Source organism: Petaurus breviceps, unplaced genomic scaffold (genome assembly GCF_028583685.1).
Source record: "Petaurus breviceps papuanus isolate PSGF00001 unplaced genomic scaffold, PetGlider_PUasm1.0 91133, whole genome shotgun sequence".
NCBI classification, from domain to species: domain Eukaryota; kingdom Metazoa; phylum Chordata; class Mammalia; order Diprotodontia; family Petauridae; genus Petaurus; species Petaurus breviceps.
This window is the reverse complement of record NW_027187419.1, coordinates 4709027-4733948: the sequence shown is the minus strand read 5'-3', so window position 1 is coordinate 4733948 and position 24922 is coordinate 4709027. Positions and strand designations below refer to the sequence as shown.

Genomic DNA, 24922 nt, shown 5'->3' with positions numbered 1-24922 from the left:
TCATCCTGTTCTTCCCCAGTGATTTGCTTATTGAATAAAGGTACATTTTTTTGTTCACATTTACCTGTTTATTAAAATTGCTGTCAATGTTCATTAAAATAAGCCCTCCCCGGAAAATAAGCCCTCTGGTGTTTTTCTGTCCAAAAAAAAAAATAATAAGACAGTGTCTTATTATCGGGGAAACACGGTAGCTGCCCGAGTAACTAGGTAAATAACTTTACCTCAGATGTAGGAGTTGCCACAGGCTGGCTGGTAAGATCTCTTAGTTCTAAATCTGACTCTAGGATCCCCAGCTCCCCTGGTTCCCATGAAGTTGAAGGACTTCAATCTGAAAGGAGCCCTAGAGATTATTTTGTCCAAACCTTTCATTTAATAATGAAGAAATGGAATCCCCATGAAGTGATGGGATTCGCTCAGAGTCACACAACTAATAAGGTGACCTAGCTCAGCAGACTCCAAAGCTTTTCCTTCTCACCACTTTATAATGGACTACGTGGTGGCAAATACTCATTAATTGAGAGTCAAGGGTCTCCCTTTTTCCTTTCCCCCTAATTTTTGTCCTTAAAATATCTCTAAAAAATGGATCAATTCATTTCCCCCCCTTTTAAAATTGTACCTTGCTTTGACCAACCATTCTGCTGTTCTATCAGGTGAGTCATTCTGAAGACTGGCTGTTACTATAGAGCACAAGTTCTGTAGACAGATGAGCTTTGAGCTAGATGAGTTATGAGCTCAAGGCCTCAAGACCCTGGAAGCTGGTTTTATTCTTGCCTTTCCTTGTTTTCCCACAGTGCATGGCACATAAAAGTCACTTAATAAATACTTGTTCACTTAACTAAGTATTAGTCATCTTAATTTTACCAAAAAAATTGTTCTTTTTGGTGTTTACCTCTCTTTACTAAAAATGAAATTATAAATATTTTTAAAAAGCTTATGGGGATAAAAAAAGACCAAGATAAATACATTGTTGTGTTGTTTCAGTCATGTCCTTATTCTTTGTGACCCCATTTCGGGGTTTTCTTAGCAGAGATACCGGAATAGTCTGCCATTTCCTTCTCTAGTTCATGTTATAGATGAGAATACTGAGGCAAACAGGGGTATCCAGGGTCACACAGTTAGTAAAAATGTCCAAGACCAGATTTGGATGTGTGAAGATGAATCTTCTAAGCCCAGTCCACTGTGATGTCTAGCTGGTTTTGGTTAATTTGGGGTTTTACTGTAATGACAAACTTGAGTTTTGGTAGCATTGTTTCCTCTATTGAAGTCCAACCAAGTTTACATTTCTGAATCCATTTCCACTTGATAGTCCTGAGAGAGAGGGAATTTTTTTTTTCTTTTCTCCTTCTTCCATATCACAGAGGGGCCTATTCAGGCAATGTCTGCTAGATGTAATATAGCAGGTCCCCATAGATGGATAGAACACTGGGTTTGGAATCAGAATGACTCATCTTCCTGAGTTCAAATCCAGCCTCAGACATTTACTAGCTGTGTGACCCTGGGCAAGTCACTTCAGCCTGTTTGCCTCAGTTTCCTCATCTATAAAGTGACTTGGAGAAGGAAATGGCAAACCACTGCAGTATCTTTGCTAAGAAAGCCCCAAAAATTGGGTCACAAAGAGTTAGATGTAACTGAAACACAACTATACACTAAACGACAACAAATGTTGAATATGGATGCAAACTGCCATTGAGAGTCGTCTTCTCACTGAGTGTGTTGTCTTAAGGTACGCTGGCTCTGAGTATACAATTCTGTTTTTACTATTCTTAATTTTCCTGCTTTGTTTTTTATTGGGGGGGTTGGTTTTTTTTTTCTTTTTGGAGGGGGGAAGGCAGGGCAGTTGGGGTTAAGTGACTTGCCCAAGGTCACATGGCCAGCAAGTGTTAAGTGTCTGAGGCTGGATTTGAACTCAGGTCCTCCTGACTCCCGGACCGGTGCTCTATTCCCTGTGCCACCTAGCTGCCCCCTCCTTCTTTGTGTTTTAATCTTCTGTGGGACCCGCTCCATCACAGTTGTGTGACGTTCCCTCCCGCTCCACCTGCTGTCCTATGTGGGGTATATGGTTAGCAGCATTAACCATAGCTCAGAATGGCCAACCTCCAGCTTCAATGGCAAGAATCCTAGTGCCCACTTGGGCTGTCATTGCTGTGTGCTGGGCATGTCTTTGTCTGATGTCTCCATTACCTGGGAGCTAGATAGGCTATAGAACCTCTAAGGGAATTTCCTAGAGAAGCTTTTGGAAGAAGAGATACTCACATTTGTTGGGGTTAGGGGAGAAGAGCATAGCTCTTCCTGAAAGCAAGAGAATGGAGCAGGTGATGTCCGCTTGTGGCTGTCAGAGGTATACAGTGGTTGTGGTGTTGTTCACCAGCATTTGGAGCTCTGAGTCGTTTTCTGCTCTTTGATTCAACTGTGATCTCTTAGTGACATTTGAACTTTATTTTTTTTATCAAGAAACAAAAAAGAGAAACACACAATGGAAGAAAAATTAATCATAGAACCTCATAGCTGTAAGAGACTCAAGGGTCATCTAGTTCAGCCTGCTAACCCATAAGGAATTCCCTCTATAACTTTCCTGACTTTGCCTAAGAGATCTCTCGTGAGGGGACCTCACTACCTCTTGGGACAACCCATTCTAATTTTGGTTAGATTTAATTGATAGGAAGTTTTTTTTTCTTCCTTAAATTGAGCTACAGCCTACCTGTCCACAGCTCCCACCTGTTGTTTCTAGGTTTGCCCTCTGGGACCCTGCAGAACAAACCATTTCTTTCACAGGACATCCCTTAATGTATTCAAGGCTAGCAGTCACATCTACTCTAAATTTTTTTTTTCTCCTGACTCAACATCACTTTTTTCTTTGGAGAGAGGAGGTAAGAGAAGTGAGGCTAGAGGGGATCTAGGTAGTATTCATCAAGGTCCTAAATCCGACTCTTGAGAGTACACAAGATGTAAGAGTATTGATTGGTGGGGAAGTGGGAAATGGGAAAGATTCCCATTCTGCATCAGTCATGAGAAAAATACTCTGGTGTCCAGCTCCTTTCCAAACCCATGAGAGACTGGAGAGAGGCAGCCACAAAGATATTAGGGGTAGCTTGGGCTAAGATGGGGGAAAGAGGAGTTCCTAGGATTTTTGTGCATAGGAGCTACTTTTCTGTCTCCAAAGCTTTGAGATCACTGGGAGAGTGTAGGTTGGGGAGGGGAACAAGAAGAAGGAAATAGGAAAAAGATGGTAACAGTAAACTGCCTGAATATGCTGCGGAGTGGGCATTGCTAACTGATGAATGTTCCCTGCCAACTGTGGTAAGGAGAGGGAGAGAGACAGACAGAGAGAGAAGAAGGAAGAGGAGAGGAGAGGAAAAAGAGAGAGGGGGAGGAAGAGAGAGAAAGGGAGGGAGGGAGGGAGGAGGAGGAATAGACTTGCCAGTTAAAGCACTGAGATTAATTCAGTTCAGCAAGCATTAAGTTCCTGCCTTGTGAAAGTGAATACAGTTATGAAAAAGACTTAGCTGCTTCCCTCAAGGAACTTATATTTTACTGGGGAGGCTAAGAGGCTAAAGCAAATATTACTGTTATACAAGTCAGTCAATAAACATTTATTAATCACCTACTATATGCCAGACTCCGTCCTAAGTACTGGGGATACAAAAAGAGGCAAAAGACCCTCCTTGCCCTCAAGGAATTTACAGTCTAATGTAGGAGGCAACATATAAAAAATATATGCAGATAAGCTATATAAAGGATAAATAAGAAATAAGTAAGACAGAAGACGTTAGAATTAAGATGGATTGTGAAAGGTTTCCTGGAGAAGGTGGGATTTTGTAACACAACACAGTACAACATAATAGTTAATAAAAGTACCCAGGAGAGATTCCAAACAAGAGCATGTTTTGAGAAATTGAAGAAAGGAGAGATGTATAACTGGGGAAATCAGAGAAGGCCCTATGGAAGGGGTAGCATTTGAAGGAAAGGGAAGATTTCAACAAACAGGGATGGGGAGGAGGGGGGGGAGGATCCATTCCAGGCAAAGTGGACGTACACAAAGACCTGGTCAAAGGGAAGGGCAGGAAGAGATAGGTAGTCTGGTTTGTTTGGTATGGAAGAGATTAACTCTATGATAAGTTTAGAAAGGTAGGCTGAGCCAGATTGTAAGGTGCTGAAGGCTAGGTTGAAGAATTTGTATTTTATCCATCAGGCAGTGGGGTAACACTGATGGTTCTTGGGCTGGGAAGATGATACAGTCACAGGTGTGTATTAGGAAGATTATTTTGACAACTGTGAAGGATAGATTTGGGAAGGTGGAGACTGGCAGCAGGGAGAGACTGGTCAGGAGGTTATAATTAGAATCCAGGCTTGGCATGGATTAGCTTGGTCCATAGTCCAACATCACCTGTTAAATCTTTACTCTCTGATTGGAGACTCCTAGCATGATTAATTTCTCCTATTTTCTGTTTCAGTTTCTGCAGCTGGAAAATTTAAGAATTTCTTCAAAATTTAGGTTGAATGTCTTTGATTTTCTTAACATTGAAAGTGCTTTGAAATAAAGGGATAATGTAAATAACAGAATTAGTGGAATTCACCAGGTGATTTGATAGAATTAGGGTTCAGTGGGAAAAAGAGGTCAGGAAGCCTGGGGTTTTAGGCATATTCAATGTCCCACAACCCCCTCTACTCTTGTCATCTTGTCTTTCACCAGAGAACCAAATCTCTTTTAGGACACAGGGTCAAAGATCATAGTTGCCTGCTAGGGACCTTGTTACACAATTTGGTAGTTTCACAGGATTATGGGTGGAAATCCCCATCAGTCTTCCTCACTCAAATCTTAAGAGTCTAAGGAAAATATCCTTTGTAGAAAGTAAGTCTTTTTACATAAACCTGTATTCTTAAAATTTTCTCAATATCGATGACATAAAATACCCTTTCTCTTCCATGCTTAAATATCAAGACCTTAGAAATGATCAGTTCAATTGGTTCTGGCTTTTGATCCTTTAAAGAACCTAGAATTTCCACTGCATTTTTCTTTCTGCATGGAATAAGGTATTTCTTACTTTAATGGTGTCTTTTGGATGAGATGGGGGATTCAAATTCTACTTTTCTTAAGGAAGAAAAAAAGATTTATTACAAACTTAATATTAAGCATCTGTATTAACTATATAGAATATAATATATAGTGTATAATATATAATAGCATAACATCACTATAATTTCTATAACTATATAGTTATATGTCACTGTATAGATACATATAACTATATAGTTTTATGTAACTATATAACACTATATATCATTACACATTAAACATGTTTTAAACTATACAATGTACATTTAAGCAAATTAATTTCCTAGCAGTATATTTAGTCTTGCTTTCTAAGTCTTCTTTCTTTATTTTCCCCTTCAAATAGTCATACCGTGTTTCCCCGATAATAAGACACTGTCTTATTAAATTTTTTGGAAAGAAAAACACCAGAGGGCTTATTTTCAGGGGAGGGCTTATGTTGTCCTGCCTCAGCTCTCCTCAGCGGCACTGCTCTCAATGGTGCCAGCAAGCAAATAACTGGGGAAGAACAGGATGACGCGCTCACTGTTGCAGCTCTGATTGGATGCAGCTCGAAGAGCGGCGTGCGTTTCACTTTGGGGGGGGGGGAACGGTGCATACAGAGGGTACCGTAGCGTATAGCGCAGGGGATCACCTTCACTACAGTAGCAATCGCAATAGGGCTTATTTTCGGGGGAGGGCTTATTTTAGAGGAATCTTACACAGTAAGGGGAGGGCTTATTTTCGGGATAGGTCTTATTGGTAGTGTGTGCTCTTTTTTCTGGCTTTGTGTTACTTAATAAAAGACTTTTCTCTTTCCATTCTTCATTCTTGTTAGTCTTAGTTACAGCATTCTAGCAATCCCCCTGTTCTTGAACATTTACGTTACTGCCAGGTTTTTGCAATTCTAGGTAATGCTGCTAGCATAAAGATCTTTGATTACATAGGACCTTTTTGTTACTGCTTTCCAAGGACATTTTCCCCAAGTTTGCAGTTCCCCCAACAATGAATGACTAGCCCATTTCTCCAAAACCCTAACAGCACTGAATGTGCTTGCTTTTGATTATTTTTGCCAGTTTGATTGGTCTGAGTTGACACCTTAATACTGTTTTGATTTTCATTATTCATTATTGAGACCGAATGTTTTCCAAGTCATTACTAACAGTTTGTTTCCTCTTCAGAAAATTATCTGTTCCTACCTTTTGATTATCTATTATTGCCTAGCAATTGCTCCATCTCCAGCTTTCTAAGTCTTTGAATAAAATAAGATCCTAACTTGGCTTTTCTTGTTGCATTTGTGCATTTTCTTGTGGTTTTATAAGTTCCAACTTCCCTGTCTATCCACATGAAGAGTACCATACAGCTATTCCTTAGACTTTGAACTGGAAGATGTTGAAAATCACTCTGGGTTTAGCTCCTTATTTTAGAGATGATGAAACAGAGACCTCAGGAGATAAAATCATTTTTTTTCAGGGTTATCCCTAGTAAGTTACTGACAGAGCTTGAATTCAAACCCAGGTCTCTTTCCTTATAAGCCCATACTCTGTCTGCCATGCTTGATTGTTTACTTGGAAGGGCTTGTGAATGGGTAGGTGCTTAAGAGTCTGTTTTAATATTCTGAGGTCATTTCATTCATTCTCTTTCATGACAGTCCCTCTTTCCACCCAGGCCAATGGGATTTGTGTTGTCTAGAAATATCTTCCTGGCCTATTTTTTCCTCCACCCCCCCCCCCCCCAAAGGAGAAAAAAAGTTTAGATGATTGTTGCAGCCCTCATGGGCCTATAATTTGTATTTTTGTAGTCATTTGAAATTTGATACCACCTTGTCTCCTCCTTCCACACTGCTTCTTCTACATAATAGCTACTGAAAAAATGTTTGTGAAATTTGTTCATTTGAAATGTGAATGAAATAAATGAGGTGAGAAAGAGAGTTGTGCTGATTTTTGTCAAGTGTTGGTTATTCAAACTAGAGAAAAGGGGAAAGGGATATGGAGGATTCAGAAATCATTTGTTTGCCTTTGCAATGTGTGGTATGTGTTTCTTTTTCCCTTCTCCTGGCCTTTCTAATTACATTTTGTTTGAAATAATTTGCCCCAAGATGAGTTAGCATTTCCTGATCACTCACTGACTGGGCACCAGAGACTTGACAGCATGGGACTGAAAACTAGCTGTGAATAATTGTGCCTTAATTGTGTCTCCAATGAGGAGTGGTCATTTTTCTCTCCCTAGTCAGTTTGTTGAATTCAGAGATATTCAGGGGTGGATTAATAGTATTCTGCCCTGCCTTAGACATTGCTGAGTTGTGTTTTGAAAGGAAGTTAGGAATTGTATGAGGTAGAGGGAATTCCAGGCATGTACATTCACATGAACATACATATATGCATGCCTATATGTATATATGTGTGCGTGTGTATATATACACACATACACGTGCATATATACATATGGGTGTGTGTATGTATGCATGCATGCATGTTTTATGTTATTTGTAGATGTTGTCTCTCCTGAAGGAATGTGAGCTCCTTAAGAGCAAAGACTTTAGTGTATCCTAGTGCCTAGAACAGTGCCTGGCATATAGTAAGTACTTAATAATTGCTTATTAATTGTTGGAGATAAGGTCTTTATTGGACATAGAGTAGTTGGGATAGTTTTCCACATCTGGATTCTGTGGGAGAAAGGAACAGGAGAAAGAGAGAAGGGCTTGAGCCAAATATGAAGAAAGAAATTAGAAAAGAGAGAAATGGATGTACCTTGGAAGGGTTTGAACTAGTGAAGTAGATCAGAAATTGAATTTGGGGAGGAGAAATTTGGGAGAAATTGAGGAAAATTTGAAGGAAATTTTTGAAATCTCCAGGCCTAGATTCTGGTCTACATTTTACTTTTGAGTAGAAGGAAGAGTGGGATTAAGGTTAATGTAGAACAGTGATGATTAAGGAATAGAACGTGAAAGAGTAAACTCAAGAAGGAAAAGGAGGAGGTAGTTGGCAAGATGAAGCAAGGAAGGTAAGAAAAAAAGGAATATTTAGAGAATAGAGCAAGTTGATAGAATGTATTAGTAGGTGGGTGGAGTTAATGAAACAGGAGTTTGGTTTGAGGCTGAAGAGGAAGATTGCCAATGTGTGTGTCCCAAGTTAGGTACCAGTGAGAATAGTCACAGAGAAAGAAGAAAATAGGAGGCTAGGTGGTGCAGTGAATAGAGCACAGGCCCTAGAGTCAGGAGGGCCTGAATTCAAATTAGCTTTGTGACCTTGGGCAAGTCACTTGACCCCAATTGCCCTGCATTCCCCCCTCCAAAAAGGAAAAAGGAGAAGGAGAAGAAGAAGAAAATAAATTGAGATACTCAGAAATTTACAGGAGACAAAATCCAAGAGAGGAGCCAGAAATAAAACCCCTGGCCTCAACTGGTCATGCACAAATGCCCAAACACAACAAAAAAATCTGGACAGGAACTACTGATGCTAGACATCTAATCACATAGTTGTCATTAGGACTTGGGAGTTGGTCATGATAGTTATCTTCAGATACTTGAAGGACTCTCTTGTGTAGGAGAGATTAGATTTGTCCTGTTTGGCCCTAGAAGCATTGAGTGGAAATTATAAAGAACCCAGTTTAGGTTTGATACCGTATGAGGTGGAGTAGGGAGGGGGGTTGGAGGGGAAGCTTCCTAACTATTAGGACCACCTAAAAGTAGATGAGATGGGTTTCCCCTACTCCAAGTAGACGTTATTTGTTGGTATGTTTTAGTGGATTTGATGACCACTGAGGTCCTTTGGGTTTCTCAGATTCTGGGATTCTGCCTTGCAAATGAATCTTAACCCCACCCACCTTCCCGGAAGTGCTGTTAAAAGTGAACACTTTCCTTCCTTCCCTCCCCCAAGTGTGTGTATGAATTCTGTCCTGGTAGGGTGGACCTATTTTATTTACATTGTGTGAGAGAATTTTAATTGTGTGACTGTTGAGTTCTTTTATTGGTCATGTGGGTCTTGTGTGTTGACAATGGAGAAGTCGTCGTTTTGGGTGTGTATGTTTGTGTCTCCTGTGTATACACGCTCCAGAAGGCAGCTTTTCCCAATCTGTGGTCCTTTCTCTTGAGCCTGCCCTGCAGGACGTGGAGAGCTGGGGAGAGGGCTCCCCTGCCTGTTCCCCCCTATAGCAAAGAAGAAAGGAGCGTTCAGGAGGAGGGATACCCTGCTGTCAGGGCTGAGGGCAGCAATGACTCTGCAGAATCCCACCAAGTGGAAAAACTGAGCCCACCCTGCCAGGGCCAATGAGCCTGGCTCAGCGTGACCTTTATGAGGCAGGGACAAGGAACCGGCTCTCATAAACACAGACGCCTCAGAGCCTCCTGTGAACCCATTCCAAGTCCCCCTCTGCAACACAGCTGACATTTTGCCAGACATCAGGTCCTCAGCCTTTTTCCAGATTGGCCATGGGGGAGCTGAGCGTCTAGATGCAAGCTCCTGATGGCTCACCTATCCCAGCTCCAGGGCTGGGCCTTTCTCAGTAACTCTTGGCCCTCTGGACATAACTGCTCTCCAGGGCAGAATCACGAATGCTCTGTCTAGCCAATGCCTCCCCATTTACCTGTGCCTGCTACCAGCAAGCACAGACTCCGTGATCCTTTCTGCCCTCAGTGTGATTTGTAAGTAAAGATTAACTTTGTGCCATATACATATTCAATCAGTTCACCTTTTTGTCTTAACTACACCCTCTTAGTGCCTCCTCCTAACTTTCCTCTTTTCACCTTCTCTGTGGATGTGTGTATTACGGAGAGACAGACACAGAGGAAGAGAGAAGGAGGGAGGAAGACCAGCCAGGCAAGCCTTTGAATGGATGTCTTCTCCCGCTCTTCTTCCTGTCTTCTCTCATTTCCTCTCCCTCTCCAGTCTCTCTCTCTCTCCCCTCATCTCCTCTCCATCTGCTCTTCTCTCCTCTCCTCCCTATCTGTCCTTTCTCTCCTGTCCCCTTTCTTCTCCTCTCCCTTTCCCTCTCTTCTCTTCTCTTTTCCCCTCCTGTCCTCTCTCCTCTCCTGTAGCACATATCTACTTGAGTGAAAGAACACGCAGTGCTGGCCTTTGAAATTGGCAGGCAGTGTACTGTTCTCTGTCTGATAAGAGGTACTGTAAATAAAACTGTACACCGTGGCCTGTTGTAAAATGCCCCGTGTCTGTACTCATTGTTCTGAGAGCTCATGCTTTTTTTGGGTCTGCTGTTTTGGTACACGCTGTACTTCCTTATGTAAGCAGGCATGCAGATCTCATCAGAACATTCAAGATGTTTATTTTAAAATCTCAAGGAATTAAAAACACATACACATACACACACACACACACACACACATGCACCCATAACCCAGCATTAGATGCTAGCAAAGGTTAGACTCCCCCCCCAGTGTTTTGGGGTTCTTTTGGGGGGGGCTGACTTTATTCACTTCCTTAGCTGTTGTCTGAATTGTTTCTGAGGTGCTGCCTCCCCCTAGCTGATCATCAGGCACCCCTGTACCCTCTCTATGTCTCCCTGTCACTTTGCCCCTCCCTGTTCCTGAATAAGGAAGACAGGTAGAAAATGACTAACTGTAGCTTCAGAGTTAGCAGAGATCTCAACGTTCTCATTTTAGAGATGCAATCATTGAGGCCCACCCAGGTAAACTGACTTGTTTGCACACCTGGTCCAGCTGGGGGAGGCCATTCTCCTTGGGTATTGGTAGAGGGGGGGGGGGTGTCAGGGAAGGAGTGGGGAGGTCTTCCCAGCGCTGTCACCAGCTCTGTTTCCAGTGGATTTCAGTTTCTTAATCACAATAATCCATTGCATTTATGTAGATGTTTGTTTTTAGAAGGTTGTTCGCAGTACTGATGCTTTATAGTTTATAAAACTTTTAATTATATATATTATTTCATTTGTGTCTCTAAATAGTTCTGTAAGATAGGCACTGTAGTAACATTATTTCCATTATATGGATGAGAGAACTGAGGATCAGAAAGGCAGAATGATTTAAGGTTATAGGCTCATAGATTTAGAGTTTAGTTAGATCTAGGTCTGACCCTCTCATTTCACAAATCAGGACTGAGGCCCCCAAAAGTTAGGGAAATGCCTAGGGTCACACATCGATTAAACATTAGAGCCAGAATTTGAATCTGGGTCTTTCTGACCTCAAATCCAGCACTCTTACCTAACATTCTCATCCTGTCTCCTCCATCCATTCTCTCAATTGAGGTGTATAGATTAATAGAATAGGGGAGGGTGTGTGTGTGTGTGTGTGTGTGAGGGAGAGAGGGCGTATTCCAGCACCACACATCCATGAGATCAGATTTTAGAATCAGATCACTGTAGGGGGATGGGAAACACCTTCAAGAGATCATTCAGTTCAACCTCCTTGTTTTATGGAAAAGAAACTTCCATGTTCTCATTCAGCTATGTAGTATCCTCATTCTGTAGGGAGAGATGAGGAACCTTCTGTCTGTTTTCATCAGCATAGACATTAAAATGCAGCCTGGTGGTGATTGGCATAGGATCCTGGAGCCAGAACCATAGGAACACTGGCCCAGTGTTCTCACCTTTAGAGTCAGAGTTTCCAGGGTCACATGCACAGGAACATTAAATGCTTGATGAGTGATTGTTAGCTATATTAGGGAAGGGCTGGGGAGGTGAACTAATGAGAGAACCTTGCTTGGTTCTTGGGAGAAGGAGATAGCCCCAGCTCCCACTCACTTTCCCCTCCCTTATCACACTTTAGAAGCTGTCTTGGGTTCTAGCCAAGGACCAGGCCATTTTTTTAAAGGGAAATGGAAGGCCCTGAACTGGAAGAATGAGAGGCTCTGACACCCTCTAGGGGCCAGTTGGGCAGTAGGTGTTGTCTTCCTTATCCCCTGGCTAATTGGCTGAATGAACCTGTATAGGTATTTGGGTCCTACCTGAAGGAAGAAGGGGGTGGAGGAGCTCCTCTCATGTAGACTTTGTTTCTATATGGTTGTCTTCTCAGGTAGCAACACCACTGCTTACATTGGGGGAGGTGTAGAAAGGGGTTTGCTGGTGTACCTCACTTTGCGTAACAGCTAGGTGGATTCATTGGACTTTATAAGTAAGATAAATCCTACCCCTTGCTTGATGTGAGGAAATTCACATTTTTGCCTATATAATTTGCTTCAAGAGGGTACAACTTGAATAGTTATTTCATGTGGGTTAAATATCCTGGTTTCCTTTTCTTTGGTCTTTGTATAAGGAAATGGCAATATTTAACCTGATAAGATATATCTTTCTTACACATGTATATGCATATATGTATATGTGTATATATAGTGGGGCATGATAACAGTCAGGGCTTTTATCATTAGTTGGGATTAGGTTTGTTCTACTTGACCCCAGAAGGAAAACTAAGAGTAATGAATGGCAATTATGGACAGGCAGATTTAAATTCAGAATTAGGAAGTTTTTATTTAAAATTAAAGGGGTCCAACAGTACAAGCTGATTCAGGAATTTTCTCTTATTATTGTGGTGGTGGTGGTTGGGTTGTTGTTGATAATGACTTCATCACTGGAGGTCTTCAGGTTGGATGGATGTAGACTTGTGTAAGGATTAGACTAGAACACTTGCAAGGTCCCTTCTAACTCTGAAATTCTGTGGGGTAGAATCGAGAGACTGCAATAGACTTTGATGAATCTTGGCTCTTCCCTATTTAAATTCTTCTGGAAAGATAAATGTCTTTCCTTTCCTTCAAAATCTGCAAGAAGAATCCTAGTCCAAAAATGACTTGTGTACAGTATGGTGAGGTGTTGCTAGACAGCAGTTTCATCTTTTTTTTTTTTTTTTGAGGGGCATTGATAATCTGTAGAGCATCCAGAAAAGGTCAGTCTAGATGATGGAGCCTCAAGACTGCCACATGAAGATCATCTGAAATACTAGGGAATGTTTAACGAGCACTTCATGACTGTCTTCAAAGATTTGAAGGCCTCTTCTTTGGAAGAGGAATTTAGCTTGTTCCATTTGGCCCCAGAAGGTAGATGGAGGAAGAATAAGAAGTTGCTGAATGCTCAATAATTAATAATCAGAGGTGTCCGAAAGTGCAGTGGGCTGCCTCATAATGGTGCCCTCTCCTGGGAGGTCTCCTAGCAAAGGCTGAGGTTCTTCCTGATTCATATCCAGCAGTTATGCATATCTCTCCAAAGAATAGGCATTTCTGCTCAGATAAGGTGATAATGTCCTTTCTCCCAATTTTGCTAACGATGGTTTCTAGTAGGTACCTGCCCCGTCCTCTGATAGAGCTGGCCAGGTATTGCTAGGCCCACTAGTTTATTATATTGGGATTGACAAGTACTGGCAAGAATGTTCCCCAAGACAAATGGAAGTAACCTTTTCCATAGACAAAATTTAGTGCCTTGATAGGGAGGAGATCTCTGAGAAGGAAAAAGAAAGAGCTCTGGAGAAGGAGGCACATCCAGCCCACTCTGAGAGGAAGAGAAGAGGTATGGTTTAGAAAGGGGCGATAATATAGAAGAACTCCCTGACTCCACAGGCACACAGTGCCCATGCCCTTTGCCCATCTTATGAAGGGAAGGGAAGGGAATAAGCATTTATTAAGCACCTGCACTATATCAGGCATTGTACTAAAGTGTGTTCACAAATATTACTTCCTTTGCTACAATACCTAAGTTGGAAACTTCCTGTCTTTTAGAGACTTTGATACAAGTCTCTCTTCCTGTTCATTTAACCCCTCCCTGCTATGACCACAGGAAAAATGGACCTCTTGTGGCCTAAGGGCTGAGAAGGGCAGGTTTATGATTGAAGTTACAGTTGGGGAATGATAGCTGGAGAGAGTTTCCTGTGCCCCTCCCCAGCATTTTGCTTATGTCCCTTGGTGGGATGGGAAGGACATAGACATAGCTATCCCTGAGCTATGTCCTTGGATCTCTGCCTGCCCCAGGGCGGGAGTATGAGAGCCCTGCAAGGGGTGGGGTTGGGGGGGGGGGGGGGGTGGGAAGCTGCCTCCATGTCCATATGTACAATTCTGTTCAGCTGTCAGGACCTCCCTCCTTTCCTCCCTCCCTCCTTTCCCCATTGATGTTTTATAAATGTATTAGCAGCTGAATGATGTCACCGTAATGCATTTTGGGAATGGCCATGTGGTTTATACACACTTGAGTTGTTTTGAATGCAAACCTGACATCATACTGAAGGCAGCAGTGAACAACATATGCACAGTAAACAGGCAGAGACTGTCTTATTGATTAACAGATGAGACCTCTATTATCGATCAAAGCTTGGCGAGAAAATTTATCACTTTTAATTTCAGGGCTGCCAAATATTTCTGCCTCTGAGCCAGCCGTTAAGAAGACAATTTAAAGGCGAATAGATCCTTTCTGAGAGAGGATGGAACTCCATCTCTGGCTTTTTGGCTCCTTTTGTTTCTGATCACCCCCTCTTGCTTTTTGGTTGACCCTGCACTGGGAGAGAGGAAACCATAACTCCCCTTCCTCCTCCTCCCCCCCTCCCATATGCAGGAGTGTATAGCAGAGCTCCTGCTGAAGTCTCTATTCGGGGGTGGGTGGGGAGGAGAAGAAATGCAGAGACCCAGTGAATGGGGGAACCAGCTGAGATCTGTGGCATCCATGCTGTGGTCAAAGGGTCTCAGAAACATTGAGTAGGCAGGCAACACCTTCACATACCCATCCATATTTCTTGTCTGAATCAAGGTGGTTGTGGTAGTAGGGAGAACTTTCAAGTCAACCAAATGCAGTGAGGTGCAGGTTAGGCCTAAGTATATCTGTGTTCATCTATTTTTATGACCATCCAGCTTGTCTAGGAGTGCACATCCTGGCCTTTATTTCCTTCCTTTCTCATTCTCTCTCCCTGTGGCATTTCAGCAAGAAGCTCCTACAGCCTACAGTGATGGATACTTTGTAAGAACTTGCTCTCTTATCCTTGCCCCTCCACATCTCTGTGTTGCATCCTGTAATATTGGTTCCTGTCATTCAGTTTTAGGGCATGAATTGTAGTAGATGTTAACTGATCAGGTGGTCCACTCCTCAGCTTCTCTGCCACCTTCCTTCCCACCCTGCCATCTTTCTAAAGGGCATGGTGAGAACTCTGAGAACTGAAGAAAGGAGTATTGTTAAAATCCACTCTATTCCCAATCTGTTGAAAGTCATTGACAGCTGATGAGATTGGGGAGACCTTCTTTCTGTAGTACACCAGTCATTTCATCCAGCTTCTCTCAAAGGTCAGCCCTGATTTTTTTTCTGTGCTAAGCAGCCCCACTTATTGGGTCAGTTTGGGATTTCTCTTATAAACTGATGAAAAATAGCCCTGGCCTGGTTCTGTACATAAGCATGGATTTGAACTGCTTTGGCATTTCCCATTCTGTGGGAAGTTTCTTGGCTTTTTTCTGGTTGTTGATACAAGAGCTCTCCTCTAGAGTCAGAAAGAATTTTGATAATTAAAGATAATTATTGTTATCTTTATTGCCCCAATACCCTACATATAGCAACTTACATATAGCTTTGCATATAAGACTCTAGGAGATCACTGGGTTTATCTCCTTGCCCCAAGCAGAAATGAGCCAAAACTACCCCCAGAAACATCAGAATCTTCCTTATTTTCAAAGTTAAAAAAAAAGGAGATGTCCAGATTTTCTGGGGTGACCAGCCAAGTGTCTTTGCAGACCTTTTACATTTGGGACTGTTTCCTTTATTTGACCCTAAACCCTTCAGTGTTGTAGTTGAATCTAGTTTCTATTCAGTTCAGTAACTTTTATTGAGTACTTGATACGGGTCCATTATTGTGGTGGCTGCTATGGGAGATGACAGGGACTTATATTCTGTTATCTCCAGTCTTATATCACTGTGGACCTCTCCTTTGCACTTAACCACGTTCTGTCTTGTATTATATTTATTACTGTATATGTCTTCAGTTCTTTGTTAGATTGTAAGCATCTTGAGGACAGGGACTGTTGTATTTATCTTTGTATTCCAATGTTTGCCATTTTGTCTTGCTGATAGTAGGTACTTAAATGATATTTGCTGAATTGAATTTAATCTTGTCCCTCCTTCTCAGGTCTCTGTACTTTTATACACCCCATAATCCATGCCAAGAATGGCTTCTGCCTTCTATCTTTTCTACAAGTTGACATCATTTTCCTACTTCAGTGTCCAGGTTAGGCACTTCCTCCTTCGTGATTCCTTCCTTGGTCCCCTTAACTAGGAGTGTTTTTCTTTCCATGAATCTCTCTGAATACTCTAACCTCTTCTGTTCACCTAACAATTATGTAACTTAAAGTTACTTGTGTAGAGTTCATCTTACCTGCAAAGAAGAAGATAAGAGTCCTTGCCCCAAGGACTCTTATCTTCTTCTTTGCAGACCTAAAACTACTACTTAAATATTTGTTATTGTTGTTCAGTCTCCAGTAATAATATCTGACTCTGTGACCCCATTTGGGTTTGTTTTGGGTTTTTTTTTTTGGCAAAGATTTTGGAGTGGTTTGCCATTTCCTTCTTCAGCTCATTTTACAGAGGAGGAAACTGAGGCAAACAGGGGTAAGTGACTTGTCCAGGGTCACATGGCTAGTAAGTATCTGAGGCCAGATTTGAATTTAGGAAGATTAGTCTTCCTGACTTCAATCTCAGAACTCTTTCTACTGTGCTACCTAGCTTCCCACATAAATATTAGCTATTATTAATACTATTATCATGATCTTTATTGCTCCATGCCTTATCTGTTGTGAGTACTTAATCCGTTTGTTGATCACAGCAGTTCAGCTAACATTGATTAAGCATTTGCTGTTTGCACAGCCCTGTGCTAGAAAGATTCAATATAGTAGGGAAATGAGGTCTAGATACTTGTACCATAAGTGATAACGTATGGTAAATCATAGAATTTGGACCTAGAAAGGATATTAATTGAATTAGAGGGTTACAAAACAAAATACTTTGTGAGAACTAGGGGATATGGTTGTTATTGATAGAATGAGGGAGATCAAGAGCGATTTCATGAAGGAGGTGACATTTGGGTTGGCTTTTAAAGGACTGATGAAAATTTATCAGATAAAGAGGTAGAGGAAGATCATTCCAACCACAGGGCATGGCTTTGGACCAAGGTCCAGAGATGGGAAAATGCAGGCAGTATGTGGGAGACAGTGGTCAGTTTGGTTTGGATAGATAGATGATTGATTATTAAGCAGGGTAGTGACTTAATTGGTTCTATGAATCTGTTGGCCTTTGTTAGGAGGTTTTTGCAGTGTAGATATCAATGAGGGGCTACGTTAAAATAGTGGCAGTGGAGAAAGTAGGAGGCCAAAGTGACAGACATCATAAAACTGGAACATACAGAACTTGATGGAGAAGAAAATGGCAAACCTCCAGCATCTTTGCCAAGAAAACCCCTAATGGGGTCATGAAGAGTTGGATACAACTAAAAAACAACCAAACAACAAGATTGAAATAAAACCCTTTTTAAAAAATAATAAGGGGCGTCTAGGTGGCATGGTGAATAGAGCACTGGCCCTGGAGTCAGGAGGACCTGAGTTCAAATCTGGCTTCAGACACTTGACACAAAAACTAGCTACATGACCTTGGGCAAGTCACAACCCCAATTGCCCTCCAAAAAAAAAAAAAGACAAAATAGTAGAAAAATTGGTTATGCTTTGTGAAACAGTTGGCCAACACATATTTATTAAGTATTTAACCCTATTGCCTCAAGGAGCTTAAAGACCAGGCCAGGCTCATCAGAACATGTGGTAACTCTCTTTTATCAAATCAAAATGACTCATCCAGTCTGATTTTCAAGACCTTTCAAGAATTGCTGCTCCCATCTTACCAAGAGCATTTTTACATAGTTCTCTTTTGAGCCTTGTTTGCCTTAGTCCCTGAACTCCACCCTTGGGTCTCCTGGCTCCAGTAGGTAAGCTTTCACCTTATCTTGTCATGGTCTAGACCTTCATGATCTTTCCATGCAACCTCATATGTCTCCCCCCTTTCCAGAACCCTTTAATATTCTGTCTTCTCTCATTAGAATGTAATCTCCCTGAGGGCAGGTATGTCTTGTATGCTTATATTTGTATTCTCAGTGCTTAGCACAGTTCCTGGCATGTGGTAATAACTTATTAATGCTCTGTTGAAGCATCAAGAACACTTAAGTGTTGAACCCTATACTACTGATGAAGAACATAATAGGTGATCAAAGGAGAGCTAATGATGGACTGGAAGATTTATGAAAGAGGTGGGATTGATTGAATTGGGCTTTGGAAGGTGTCTGTGATGTAGATTGGCAGAGGGGGCATTTGAATTAGGGCAATACAGGGAGCCCCAAAACAAGCTAACAATAGTGAGCATGCTGGAAGGGTGGGGAGTAAGGAGAGACAGCATACTATGGTGAGAAGACCATTAGAAAAGAAAGACCCATTAAGTCCAGATTCCTAATCCTGGCATTTAAGCAGAGTCCAGCTCCAACTATTCACCCTTACCTGGTCTATGCTTCAGCCAAACTGGCCTGTTCCTCAGGTGGGCGCCATCCTCCTCACCGCCTTTATTTCTGCCCTGTGTCTGGAATGCCCCTCAATGTTTGCCTATTGAAATTATTCCTGTTCTTCCACCCCAGCCAGAAGTAGTCTCTCTCCTATGAATATCATCTCATTGGTATCTTGGTACCATGTTCAATTTGGGAACATATCTTCTCTTCATTATTAGTTTTCATGGTCCTTGAGGCAAAGTCTGTGTATTGAGTAAGCTTTGAAAATTATATGTCCTGCATTTGAAAATTGCTTCTTCATGGCATGCTAATAATCATCATAGCCTATACCTTCACATACAGTGTTTCAGATCACAAAATGAATGCCTGTGTGCCATGAAGAATGTAATTTTCTGTCTTCAAAAACACGTTTATTTATATAGTTTCATGTTGTATATTAAGAAGCTGTCTAGTTTGCCAACCTTTTGTTCTGTCTTTATCTTGAGGGAAGATGTCTTTTACTTTTCCCCAACACCTAGTATATTTCTCTTCTCCTAGGGAGATGATAAAGGTCTTAGGAATTAATTATTTAGTGTGCAGTCTTAGGCAACTTACCTAACATCTCTGGGCCTCAGATTCCTCATCTGTAAATGAGACTCAGGGGCTGGACTCAATGACATCTAAGGTCCCTTCCAGTATAGGAAATCTTTAATTCTATGATGCTATCTTTATTAAGCCTAGAAAAGAAGACCAAGGAGGGGAATATGGTGGTGATCTTCAGGTGTTTGAAAGCCTGTACTACGGTGGAGAGATTGAAATGGTCTTCTTTTGTATGAGATCAGAAGTAAGGAAGAGTAGGCAGAAACTGCCATGAAAGATAGATTTAGGTTTCGATGGGACAAAAACCTTCTCAATAGCTTTTCCCAAAAGTTAGATGACCACTTTTCAGGTATTTTGTAGAAAGGATTCATATTCAGCAGTGAGTTGAACTATGTGATTACCGACATCCCTTCTGTTTCTAAAAAATTCCATGTTTCTCTAAGACCAGACCTGGCTTGAGTTGAGGGGTCTGTTGAGGAATATGGTAAACTGAAATTGGGCAGCTAGGTGGGACTAGATTATGGAAGAACTTGAAAGTCAGGCAGAAGATTTTGGGCCTTATGCAGTGGGAAACCATTATAAGGTTCTTGAGCATGGAAGGGACATGAAAAAAGCATCCTTTAAGGAAAATTCACTGGACAGTTCACTGTCTAGGATCTTAAAGAAGAAGCAGAGATCAGAGGCAGGGAGGCCTCCTAGGAGGCAGCTGGAGTAACTTAGACATGAAGTGATAAGAGCCTTGGAACCACTGTAGGGGCCATAGATGTAGAAAAGAAGGGAATGCGTCTGGGAGACATTTGCAGGAAGAAACAACAGGTTTTGACAGATGACATATATGGTTGCCAGTTACAGACTTGAAGATAGTTAACCAAATAGCTCAGGGAACATTCACTGCTTATTGTGTTTATGTGATAACATTGTTGCCTCATGTTCTCCTGGCAGTAGTTCCTGGTTCCCCAGAAGTTATAATCTGAGCATATTTGGGTTGGAGGGCAGTGAACCTGAGCTGTTTCCTCTTTGCTGTCCCTTGCCCCCATATACCCATCTGGGCATGTCTTCTTATTCTGGGTGAAACGTTAAGATGAAGATAGGGCCCCAAATCCCTCCTAGAGAAAGAAGAGGCCAGATAAACAAGCATCTTAGACTTAGGTAGTTAGCCAGTCCTTATTAAGACTGTGAAAACATTAGGGGCAGTGGACAGCCTGTCCCCGTGATTTGTGTTCATGCACTCACTCATTCTTTTGATAAATAAATGTTAAATGCTTATCATGTTTACTGTACTGAAAGATTTAGAACAAATTTAGATCCTTAATAATCTTTAGAAAGATTGCTGAAAGATTTTAGTAAGACCTTGATGAGAACACACTCAGGGGTTAAGGTAACAGCACTGAACTAAGTTATAAAATCTGACTTCGTTTCTCAACTTTGCCCCTGCCTGACTGTGTGGCTTTTTCAGCAAGTCGCTTAATTTCACTGGCCCCCAGTTTCCTCATCTACTAAATGATACTTGAAATTTTTTTCAGCTCTGACCTTCAGTGGTTAGATAATAGTGATGATGATGATGATTGATGATGATAATTAACATTTATATAGTGCTTGAAAGTTTATAAAACACTTAACAAATATTATCTCATTTTATCCTCACAACAGCCCTTTGAGGCAGGTGCTGTGTTTATCCCCATTTTACAAATGAGAAAACTAAGGCAGATAGGCCAGATGACTTACTCAGGGTCACTCAGCTAGTATATGACTCATGCTGAATTTGAATCCAGGTTTTTCTGACTTGGGGTCCAGAGTTCTGTGTACTGCACCAGTAATTTAAACAAAACAACTGTAATTCTTTGTTATAAAGACATGAGAATTAAGAATGAGGTACCATTGGGGGGAAGGGAGGGAGGGAGAGAAAATTTGAAACTCAAGGAATTGTGGAATTGAATCTTGTAAACTAAAAGTAAACAAATAAATTAATAAAGACAAAAAAAAAAGAATGGGGCACCATGAGAATTTGAGGGAGAGATTGGATCCATAGTTCTTTCAGGATATAAGTACCTACCTTCCCATTCTGTACACCTCCTTCCTGACCCTCCAGGGCACTGGAGTTCCCAATGGTTTGTGGCTTTTGCTGTAATTCACTTTCCCCTTCTTTGCAGCTGGTGCCAAAGCCTTCGTCTGCGATCAGTGTGGTGCCCAGTTCTCCAAGGAGGATGCGCTGGAGACACACAGACAAACACACACAGGTGAGTTGACATCTCCACTTTTCCACAGGGATGGGACCGACTGATCTTAATGGCATCCAGTTGAACAAGTGTGACTTCAGAGAGTAGGGGATGATGAGTATCTTTTGTCTTCCTCTGCTTGCAACCTTGACTTTGCCTCAGTCTACTCATTGGCACCTTGGGAATAGCCTTGACTTTCCTTTTGACAACTATGCCAGGTCATACCCCATGTTCTATCCATTTCCAGACTAGTGTTCTGGTTCTGACAGGGCCACCAGAGAACTATGGAAGCACACGGGATATCTTTTATGTAGCAAAGACTTCAGAAAGGTAGAGATTATAGGAATCATTGATTTAGAACTGGAAAAGGCCTTAGAAGGCCAATCTCCTCACTTTACAGATGAGGATACTGAGTTTCAAAGTGGTTAAATGAGTTGCCTGTGGTTACAAAAATAAGATATCACAGAGCTAGGCAAGTAAATCTGAATTTCTCTAAACCTAAACCTTCGAATACTAAGACTATACAAAATATTGTAGGGCAAGTCTTGGGAATGGATGAAATGGATCAAGGCCCAAAATTGATCATTCAAGAAGCATTTATATAAGACCTACTATGTGCTAGGTAGTGGGATAAAATAGTTCTTACTCTATGTCATAAGCAAGAGGGCTTTTGAATCAGAAGGGAGAAAATGACCCCTTGCCCTGGTGCTACCCGGTTTTTTGTCTAGTGCCTCCCACAGGCCTTAAGTGCCTTATTGTCTGCTATTTGGGAGGAAAGAGCTTTCATAGCCAGGCAGCATTCCCAGCACAGGCACCACTCTCTAGGAGAGGGAGCTGAGGCTACACAGGAGGAAGAAGCTGATTGGCCAAGGTCATTAACACCAGGCCTCCCTGCTGGGTCTCCAGGCAGCTGGGTCACTGTTTCCATCAGTAGGCTGTACATGCAAGTGAGAAAAAAACCCATGCCCTTCCCATAGGGAAAACAGTCTGCTAAACCGTGAGCCCCATTTAACCAAGCGGGCTTAATTTGGTTCATTCGGAAGGAAGTATGAAGCTCGAAGAGGGTGAGCTGTCTGTGAGAAGATGTGTGATACATTAGAAAGAGTGATAGAGTTAAAAATTAGCATACCTGAGCTCAAGCCCTAGTTTTGTCATTTATAGACTATATAACGTTAGTCAGGTTATTTGACCTCTGTTTTCTCATCTAGAAAATGGGGATAACACTTGGGTTACTCACCTCACAGCTGTGTCTGTAAAGCATTTTCTAATTATAAAACATTATGTTGACATCAGCTCCTTTTCTAGCATTATTGTTTAAGACTTGGGGGAGGGAGGGAGGAGGACAGTTAGGCCATTTTGTGACTACATAGCCATAGACTGAGGGATATAGGTATCAGTAATACCCGGATTTTAGAAAATTTATAGGGACAGTTCAGTGGTTCCACTGGGTAGAACACTGGGCCTTTAAAGTCAGGAACACCGGAGTTCAGATTCAGCCTCAGAAACTTACTAGCTGTGTGACCCTGGGCAAGCCACTTAACCTTTTTTGCATCAGCTTCCTCATCTGTAAAAAGAACTGGAGAAGGAAATGGCAAACCACTCCAGTGTCTTTGCTAAGAAAATCCCAAATGGGGTTAAAAAGAGTTGGACACAACTGAAATGACTTAAAAATTTATAAGGCTAGTAAAGCAGTCCTCTGCTGAACTCAAATAGAAATAAGGCCACCAATCCATACATAAGGATTTCCATGGTTGTCATATTGACTTAATTTTAAAATCCATTATTTGTTTTATTCCATTTTTATTTTGCTAAATAAAACATTTGCCAATTATAATTTAATCTGGATCGTACCCATTTGGGATACAATCTACAGGCCATGTGTTTGATGCCTCTGGTCTAAATGATTTTAATAGCCCCCAACTTGGTCTCCCTGCTTTCACGTTTTCCCCTCTGTGGTCTTCTTTAGAGTATGAATTGTTTTCGTTCTTTTTATTTGTTTCTCAGCACTTAGCACAGTGTCTAGAACATAGCAGGCACTTGGTAAATATTTGTTGATTGTTTGTTGATTGATTTGTTGATCCACTCATCTGCCAGGATAGTCTTTGGGAGGCACAGGTCTCACCCTGCCTAACACCAGTGAGCAAGTGTTCAGGGCCCTCTTAAGATAAAATGCAACCTTCTCAGATCAGCATTGTAGACCCTTTGTAATCAGCTCTTGCCTGCTTTTCCAGCCTTATTGTATCCTGTTCTCCAGACAGACCAGACTGCCAGCTTTCCTCAACATGCAGGGGTCTATCTTTGACCTTCGTACCTCTCCACAGGATGTTTCCCGTGCCTGGGATGTGTACTCTGTCTTCTAGGGTTGTTAGCTTCCTTCCAGGCTTAGCTCAAGTCCTTTCCTTTCCAGGACACCTTCTCTGACCTCCCTCCCCAACGATTGTCAGTGTTCTCTCCAGGCATATGTTGGAGCCAGCTGAACCAGCTCGAGAGCAGATTGTTAAATTTTCAGTGTGAGCATTTACACTTTGGAAATCAGCATATGCTACAAATCAGGGCTTGATTTGTTGAATATCTAGACTTAAGAAAGTGATAGAGAAAATGTTAATAATACAGATTAAACTTAAAAGTGTATAATGCAGAGGAGGGGCATTCCCCCTCCCCTAGAGAGCTGCTTGTTAAATGTTTACCAGCATGCCCCTGGTTCTCTCTCTCCTCATATTACTTTGTATTAGAATTTTCTCTCTGTGCGTATATATGTATTTTCCCAGTAGACTGTAAATTCCTTGAAGGTAAGGACTGTTTGGTTTTATCTTTATTTCCCTAGCTAGCACCAGACACAGTACCTTATATGTCATAGGCACTTAAATGAATAAATGGTATTTAGAACAGAGGTGTTACACTTGCAGCCAGCCAGGTGCTGGCAGAACTCCTGCAGGCACACCCCGAGTCAGATTAAAATACAGTTTGGAAATGTTTAACAAAATAAATGGGAGTAGCTATATGGCACAGTGGATAGAGTGGCCAGCCTGGAGTCAAATTAATTAGATTATTATTTAAATTATTATATTAATTATGTGCAATATAATTTATATAATATAATGATATTATATTATTTATATTACTTAAGTTAGAATTAAAATCTAGCCTCAAACACTTACTTAACTGTGTGATCCTGGGCAGGGCACTGAACCCTGTTTGCCTCAGTTTCCTCTGCTGTAAAATGAGCTGGAGAAGGAAATGGCAAACCACTCCAGTATCTTTGCCCAGAAAATCCCACATGGGGTCACAAAGAGTTGGACATGAGAGAAAAATGACTGAACAACAGTGAAATAAATAAAAACACAATGCAAGATACTTTGTAGTTTTCAAAGTCCGTATGAGTCCTGAGTTTGACACTTTGTGTTGGAGCCCTGGTATTGGAGTCACATCTGATTTCTAGTCTCAATGCTGCTACTTATGATCGGCTTTTGACAAATCATGTCACTAATTTGAATCTTGGTTTTATCAGACTGGGGAACTGGATTTGATGATCTCTTGGGTCATCATGAGGACATTGGCTTCTTTGTGATCTGTGGAATAACTAGCTGAGCCTACTGAGTTGGTCATAGAAGATGGCTGTCTTAAAGGTTAATTTTTTCTACT

At 41.5% G+C, this 24922-nt stretch overlaps 1 protein-coding gene across 2 annotated transcripts in view; it reads left to right on the top strand.

Annotated features, from left to right (window-relative positions):
• ZBTB16 (zinc finger and BTB domain containing 16) overlaps positions 1 to 24922 on the top strand; it is a 244224-nt gene that overhangs the window by 137450 nt on the left and 81852 nt on the right. For both annotated transcript variants that reach the window (XM_069080159.1, XM_069080158.1), the window contains exon 4: positions 21215 to 21301. In XM_069080159.1, coding sequence (XP_068936260.1) covers positions 21215 to 21301 — 87 coding nt within the window. The remainder of the gene's footprint in view (positions 1 to 21214; positions 21302 to 24922) is intronic.